Genomic DNA, 7604 nt, shown 5'->3' with positions numbered 1-7604 from the left:
CTCTAGACATCATATCACTACATGCTTACATCTGGTTACTCATATAATCTAATATTAGAATTAGACTTCTCGCAAGTCATAATTCCTTAACATAACTACACTTCATATCATGTACTCACCTGGGTCTCAATGGATACTACCAAACTCTTGTTCTCTCTTGCGAATCTTACACTGACGACCTATTAGAACTTTGCTTCCGATCGATATCTACACGGATACAAAATTTAATGACTGTCGATATTCGAATTACCAAGCTAACTGGAAATTCACTTGTGTTTACTCACTATACAAACAATCTAGAATTAATATCAATCTCATCTCAATTATATAGAATCATAATATCTTGATATGCAAGAACCCTATATTGAGTCAAGTTCTAGTTTAGGGTAAAAAAAAATTAATCTGACATGACGTAATATTGTAATTAACCTTTTGTATATGCACGAACCAAATTAATTCAGTAATTAAAGGAACCATTATTGATTCTAGAGGTCACAGATTCGATCACCAGTGACTGCAAAGGTGATTGAGCGTTCATTGTCAAATGGTTGAGACTTGATAGTACTTAGAACATATATACTTTGTAAACACTTTAGTTTAATAAAAAAAGTAACCTTTATATATTTAGGAAGAATTGTAATATCATTCTTTCAAATTTTTTCTAGTAGGTATTTATTTTATTTAATAAATATGAATTACATATACAATTCAAGTATGAGATCCAAAATGTTAATTAGAATTTCAAATCGAATAAGATTTTCTTAAACTTGGATGATCAATCGATCAAATATGGGCAAAGAACATCAGTTTTAGATTATATTTAAGTTCTCCAAAAATTAAATCTAACCCTATCCGTTATCATCTCTAATTAAGATATGTAACATCATTCATTTTATAATCATGAAAGATTTAGATAATGTATTGTAATATAAGTTTCAAAAGTTCATTGACCAAAATTTAAAAATACTAAAAGTGTAAGGATCATTTATATAGTTAACCCTATAAATACCGCCCCGACAGCAATGGGATCGTCACACCAATAAAACCAAAACAATCTAATAAAGGAAAAGGAAAAGGAAAAGGAAATGTATGGCTAAGAAAACAGAACCCCCAAAACGGCACCGCTTCGCTCTACACAGCAATGATTGATGCTCATGTTATAAATTTTAGGACAGCCGGCTGTCAGATCTTCAGACCATTACCCACTCCACGGGAGAGAATAAATAAACTCTCCCGCTCGAATTACCGGATTTAATTTTTATTTTTTTTCCACCACCGATGGCTTCTCGGCCGCTAACCTCCGTGTTCCTCATCCTCCTCGTCGGCTCCGTTACCGATTCCTCGGCCGCTTTCGACCCTATTATCCGGTTCCCGACGACGAGAACGATGACGGTCGACAGCCGGTCCAACAGTGACGGCGAGGGCCTCTACTGCGCGAGCTGGCATTTAGCCGCCGAGACTAATAACGCCGGGGCTTGGACCCAAATCCCCTCCCGTTGCTTCTCCTACTTCAAGTATTACATGACCGGTAAACGCTACGATTCCGACTGCGAGGTCGTCGCGAATTTCTCCCTCTCTTTTGCCTCCACCGTCCAGATGGATCCCGACGGGAAAGACGCCTGGATCTTCGACATCGACGAGGCGTTGTTGACCAATTTGCCATACTATATGGATCACGGGTTCGGGTATGTACATCGATCCTTTCCTTTTTTTAGTTTTTGGTAAATAAATTGTTTAGTACCTAATTTATTGGTTTTGATATGTTTTAATACATAAACTTTTATTTTTTTTAAAGTAAAGTTTAGTTTTTTGTTTCATTTGAATAGCTGTATAAAATTTAACATTAAGTTTTGAAAAAATATTTGAATAGCTGTATAAAATTTAACATTAAGTTTTGAAAAAATATTAAAAGTTTAGATATTAAACCGGACTAAAATAGACAGTTTACTAACTAAATGTATTAAGTTTTTAGTGATAGCATACTAAAAGAAAATAAAAATTAAATATTAGTAATAAAAAGTACTAAAATGATCAAAACTGATAATTTATGTACTAAATACATAATTTATCTTTTTTTTTAATGTCGGATAAGATTCGATATAGATGCACTTTCTTTTGCTTTTTAGTCACGTTTATTGGTAGTTCTACTATACAATAAACTAATTTAAGAGTAAGAAATGATAGAGATTTAAAATATTATAAAAATTATAATATTTTAGCAACCTAAAATGTTATAACAATCGAAAAATGTTTAAAGAAAAAATGTTTTAAGTTGTCTTCAACTTAAAATGTAATGTACTTGACATGCTTTCTGATTCTTTTCCGAGAGATAACTTTCTTTTATATGATTATAAATAGATGTGCTCATTGAGGTCGTGGGATCGAGTGCATTTCATAATTTGGAGGTCTTCTACGAAAACTGCTCTCAACCTAATGTTGGGGGCAGCCTACTATCTTACCTCCCCCTTACCCCATTACATATGGGAACAAGGGACATCCAGCCATTTAAGGAAGTAAAATATATCTTAATATAGATTAATTATAGTGATCAAAAGATGCTTGATACATCCCTTGAGCAAGGTATGTTTTGGGAGTTTTGACTCACAAATCGGTTTGGATTCACTTACACTGTATAATAATCATCAGTTTTACACAAATGGAATAATAAAGTTTTAATCTCAGTTATTTATTTAGATTCATCCTATAGTTATATTTTCGTGCAAAACTAATGAGTTTCACCGTGCAAGCGGATCCTATCTCAGAATGGAATATGATGCTGTTATTACATGCATGTTCTATGGTCCTAGTTGTTTGTTCTGTTTGTCTATTGCTAATATGGTGGGTGGTGCTTATGGCGTGTGCAAAGGTCTCTGTATATGGAAATGAAACAGATTAACAGATCATGTTTGGAGTCATCGCAGCATTCGGCTTCGATTGTGCGAAAATTTAATCTGTGTTGTGCCTTACACTCATTGAAGTTGCTGGGTCTATCTTGTGATGAATGTAGATCAGAAGTCTTCAATGAGAGCTGTTGGGATGAATGGGTGGCATTAGCCAAGGCCCCAGCTATTCCATCGAGTTTGAACTTGTATAATGCATTGAAGCAGATGGGGTTTAAAATATTCGTGCTTACCGGTCGGGGTGAGCATCAGAGGCAGGACACCAGCAAGAATCTTGAGCTTGCTGGCTATGCCGGGTGGGAAGGGCTTATCTTGAGGTATGTTAAGCTCTAAAGCAAGCATTTCCTCAATTCTGGTTTTAATGACCATACCTGTTAAAAACACTATAATGGGTGATGGGATTTTGGTTATGGTACAGAGGAGCTTCAGATGTAGGGATACCGGCGACCGTATACAAATCGGAGAGGAGATCGGTCCTAGTAAATGAAGGTTACAGGATTCATGGGAGCACTGGAGATCAATGGAGTGACTTGCTGGGTTTTGCAGTGGCAAAACGTTCCTTTAAATTGCCAAATCCAATGTATTACATACCATAAACAGATGTAGAAATGGCAATTGCCTGCAGCTTATTGTTGTAACTCCACTTCCTGATGTGCGAATTTAATGACTAGTTTATTTTGCAATTTTGTCTCACTTTACTCTCGAGAAGCTTTGATTGTGCAATTGATGAATGGGAAAATTGACCACCAGATTGCCAATCTGATGCCAAAAAAAAAACATTAATTTCCACTATAATGAGATCATGGAGATCACCGCACACTCCGGTCGCGGTCTCTGCATGTCTCTCCCAGGTATGCAATTTAGCGAGAAATGAACCCGGCGTTCCTAAAGAGCAGCTTGTGACACTCCTGGCTAAACCCAGAGAAGAAATTGTATGCAACGGTCAAATTCATAAGGCTCCTCAACGAACAAGCCAAATCAGGTAGTTCGCCTGATAGTTTGTTGTGTGCCAAATTGAGAACCTCAATGTCACTTAAACAAGATACCGTGTCCGGCAAACGACCCATCAGCGAGTTGCGGCTCACGTCGAAAACTTGCATCTCCGAGAACAGCCCAACACCTTCTGGAATGCAGCCTGTTAACTGGTTGTTAAGCAGCAGAATCTCCTTCAATTTATAACTGGCTAACCCAAAACTCACAGGGATGTTCCCGCTGAACTTGTTGTTGGCCAAGTTTATAACAGAGGCTGGGGAATTACCCAGATTTTGAGGGAGTTCACCTTCGAACCGGTTGTTGTTGAGGAAGATTGCATCGAGTCTTTTGTTGAACAGATCATCAGGGAGGAGTCCCGATAAGTTGTTTAACCTAAGGTCTAAATAAACAAGATTCGGAAGGTACAAAACGACAGTAGGAAAAGGACCTGAGAAATGATTGTTGCTGAGGTCCAACTCTTGAAGTGATGAAATATATTTGAAAGTTTCAGGGATTGTGCAATGGAACCTGTTGCTGTTAAGGTGGAGGATCGAAATATCCGTAAGCATAGACAGCTCTTTGACCAGAGTGCCTTGCAGATTTGCATGGTTGAGGTCTATGGCTGAAACAAATGGAGGCATTGCACCTTGAGAACCGGCACAGAACACACCCTTGTAAGAACACACATCTGGACCAACCCAAGTCTCCAAAATCCCCAACGGGTCATCTGTGATGGCAGATTTCCATGCTTGAAGAGCAGTGTAAGCAGTGGACAGCTTTGACACTGAAGGGTTTGATGGAGTTGGGTTGTTGTTGGTGTTGGTGTTGATTCCTCCACCAATCCAAAAACCTCCGGCATTGCCGATATTAATGCCGACACCACCACCGAAAGTGACGGCTGCTTGCTTTGGAATTATCTGCCAAAGGATAAAAGCAAAGAGCCAGAACTTCCCCATCTTCTTCCCCCCCCCCCCATGATGAAGACAGCGAGACGCTTACTGTGAAGCTTTCTCGTAATGTTGTGTTGCTAATTAGGCTCACATGTAATGGTCCCTTCTTTGTCTGATGCGTTGGAGTGTGGTTAATTTCATTTGATTTAATTTGAAAATTTTATGGTACGTTCTATTTGACGAAACAAATAAAAAAATAATATAGATTAGAGTATTAGATGAATATTTAAAGGTCTAAAAGTTATCTTTGTACATCTAGTATATCAAATTTATTATTTTTACTCATGTATTTTCGCAACAATTTAACTTGTAAAGTTGTTTAATTGCATCATTTTATATTATACATTTAACTTAAAGCCTTAAAATATAAATCTTAAATTAGAGTTTAAGATTCGAGATTCAGGGTTTACGTTTTAAGTTATGATAAATATAATATAATGCAATTGAACAACTTCGATGGTTAAATTGATATAAAAAATGATAGGAACAAAAATAATAAATTAAGTATACTATAGGTCAAATATTAGTAGATATATCTAAATGAATCTTAAACCTTATTTTTTTATAATTTTGTTTGGACGATTACATGCTTTGAATGATGGTTGTGATATTAAATTGAAATAATTAAAATCAGTGGGAAAATCAAAGGGAGAAGCTGGGAAGATGTAGGCTAATAGGATCCAACCAAATTATGGTGGACTTTGAATTAGTGCACATGCTCAATAAGGTGAAGCATTTAGGAGTCACCAACCACAACTGTAAGAGGCTATGCCCTATGGGCTATTGGCCTAAAGCTGGAATTCATTTGATAGAAAAGGGTAAAATATACAAATTATCCCCGTTTATTAAGTGTTGTCTTATTAGATATTTCGATTATTAAAAATTATAAAATAATTATCTTAATCGTAAAACGTTTTATTATTGAATTCTTGACTATTAAAAATAATTAATTAAATACTCATATATTTCAAACGTATCGTTTTAAAAAAAAATCAATTTCTTTTATCGGAGCGGTTCAATTTCTATGCATGGATAAAAATTGATAATTATCTGAGACAGAGTCACGTGTAAGCTGGGAGAGCATATGCCCCCAACATTTTAGGGCCAATTGCATTTTTAGTCCCCGTAGTTATTAAACTAGATAAACTGTCTTGTCCCCTTCATTTTTTTTGGGGGTTCAATTGTTTATTTTTAGATTCTCATACATTTGAAACTAGACACATCATTTTTTTTGGATAAGTTATTGTATATTACATTGTTTCAAAAAACGTTCCGCGATCGCGATTTCGTCCGCAATATAGTGGTTTCGTCATCGTCTGAGTTACCCGCTACACCCGTAATAGCGCTCAATAGTGTCCGCGACGGCCGCAATCACGATAAATCCGAAATAACCAAAAACGCGACCGCGACCGCGATTTAAAACCCTGATATATTATCCAAGAAAACATAAAGATGCTACCAAGTACAAGGTATAAAAGGGACTCTTTTACAAACAAAAAAAAAACCTAAGAGATACCCTAGGTAGAACAATACCTACTGCAAATAAAACTCAAAGAATCTATACAACGACCCTTACCTTTAATCCTAATAACCTCTCTAATGTCATTAAAGACCTCGTCAACGGAACGGGCCCTCCCCTCCCCCCAAAAAAAAACGTACATATCCTCTCGAACCACTCTCTATAAATGTGGGCACCCCAAGCAATCTTATAAACAAAAGCCAACAAGGATTTACCCTTCATTGAGGAGCTAGCCCAAGTCAACTCATGCTCCCAATCCACAATGATCCTGCCAATACTGTAAAACCTAAGGACTTTATCCCAAATGCTCCATAGATTCCACAGATAAAGAACAAAACATACAATAACGGCCCACAACAATATTCATACGCAACAATCTATCCTTAGTACTGAGCCTACTAAAGATAGCCAACCAAGCAATTACATAGTGCTTACGTACATACCCAGGGTATCATATTAGCTTCTGGCAAGGGACATGAGGAACCTGACGTTTGATCTTATCCAAATCCAAGTAACCTTAACCTCATGCCCAACCAAACCAGAGAGAACTGGAACAGCTTCACTCCTTAGCTTGAACATCTTTCGAAGACACCAGTTACCATTGATTCTACAGATAGAAAGTCAAAAGTCAACCCCTATTAACACATAGGAGTGGACCCAGGCCATCCAAAGGGTGCCTTTCCCAACAAGCAGCTTACGCATGAGCTGCATGATACAAGCCTTATTCCAGCACCAGATATCCTTCAACCTCAACCCTCCTTCAGACTTCAAGGAGCAAACCACCTACCAACCAACCTTTGCCCTCTCAGCTTTAGCATCTTCACCCTTCCAAAAGTAACGCAGACAGAGTTGATTAATCCTGTTGATCACCGACTAGGCAGAATTAGTTGTCTGTACCAAAAATTCATTTACTCATCAGAACAGACTTCATCAACTGAAGCCGCTCAGCATAACTCAGATGCCTATTAGACCATTGACCCAGCTTAGTTTTGATATTTTCCAATAAGGGCTGACAGTCATTCACTGAGAGTTTACGAGCCACAATAGGGACCCCCAAGTACCTTACAGGCAAGCAACCAGCCTTAAAGCCCAAGGCCCCCTGAATCTCATCCAAAAGAGCAGGGGAAATACCAGAAGAAAACATCTCGCTCTTGCCTGCATTCAATTTTAGACCAGAAAGCCGATAGAACTCCTCCAGAACACAAGCAACCCTGATCATCGAGTCTAAAGAACCCTTGCAAAAGATGAGGAGGTCGTCCGCAA

General features: G+C 37.5%; 2 protein-coding genes across 2 annotated transcripts; one reads left to right on the top strand and one right to left on the bottom strand.

Annotated features, from left to right (window-relative positions):
• The first annotated feature begins 1195 nt into the window (after window positions 1–1195).
• LOC120148740 (acid phosphatase 1-like) lies at window positions 1196–3598 on the top strand. Its single transcript, XM_039161772.1, has 3 exons — window positions 1196–1685; window positions 3008–3217; window positions 3319–3598. The coding sequence occupies exons 1-3, from the start codon at window positions 1279–1281 to the stop codon at window positions 3494–3496; spliced, it is 795 nt and encodes a 264-aa protein (XP_039017703.1). The 5' UTR covers window positions 1196–1278; the 3' UTR covers window positions 3497–3598.
• A 114-nt stretch (window positions 3599–3712) lies between these two features.
• On the bottom strand, window positions 3713–4849 carry LOC120148732 (leucine-rich repeat extensin-like protein 4). Its single transcript, XM_039161762.1, has one exon. It carries the CDS (start codon window positions 4826–4828, stop codon window positions 3761–3763), a length of 1068 nt encoding a protein of 355 aa, XP_039017693.1. The 5' UTR covers window positions 4829–4849; the 3' UTR covers window positions 3713–3760.
• Between the last annotated feature and the right edge of the window lie 2755 nt (window positions 4850–7604).

This window comes from Hibiscus syriacus, unplaced genomic scaffold, assembly GCF_006381635.1.
Source record: "Hibiscus syriacus cultivar Baekdansim isolate YM2019G1 unplaced genomic scaffold, ASM638163v2 tig00110986_pilon, whole genome shotgun sequence".
Lineage (NCBI taxonomy): Eukaryota > Viridiplantae > Streptophyta > Magnoliopsida > Malvales > Malvaceae > Hibiscus > Hibiscus syriacus.
The sequence above is the reverse complement of the archived record's forward strand: the minus strand, read 5'-3'. Positions and strand labels throughout refer to the sequence as shown.

What these genes read in the sequence shown, in the direction of transcription:
- LOC120148740 (XM_039161772.1), top strand. Translation starts at nt 1,279, where the DNA reads ATGGCTTCTCGGCCGCTAACCTCCGTGTTCCTCATCCTCCTCGTCGGC. An exon ending in TATATGGATCACGGGTTCGG is followed by an intron (nt 1,686 to 3,007) that starts GTATGTACATCG and finishes TGATGAATGTAG; the next exon opens with ATCAGAAGTCTTCAATGAGA. An exon ending in TGGGAAGGGCTTATCTTGAG is followed by an intron (nt 3,218 to 3,318) that starts GTATGTTAAGCT and finishes GTTATGGTACAG; the next exon opens with AGGAGCTTCAGATGTAGGGA.
- LOC120148732 (XM_039161762.1), bottom strand. Translation starts at nt 4,828, where the DNA reads ATGGGGAAGTTCTGGCTCTTTGCTTTTATCCTTTGGCAGATAATTCCA.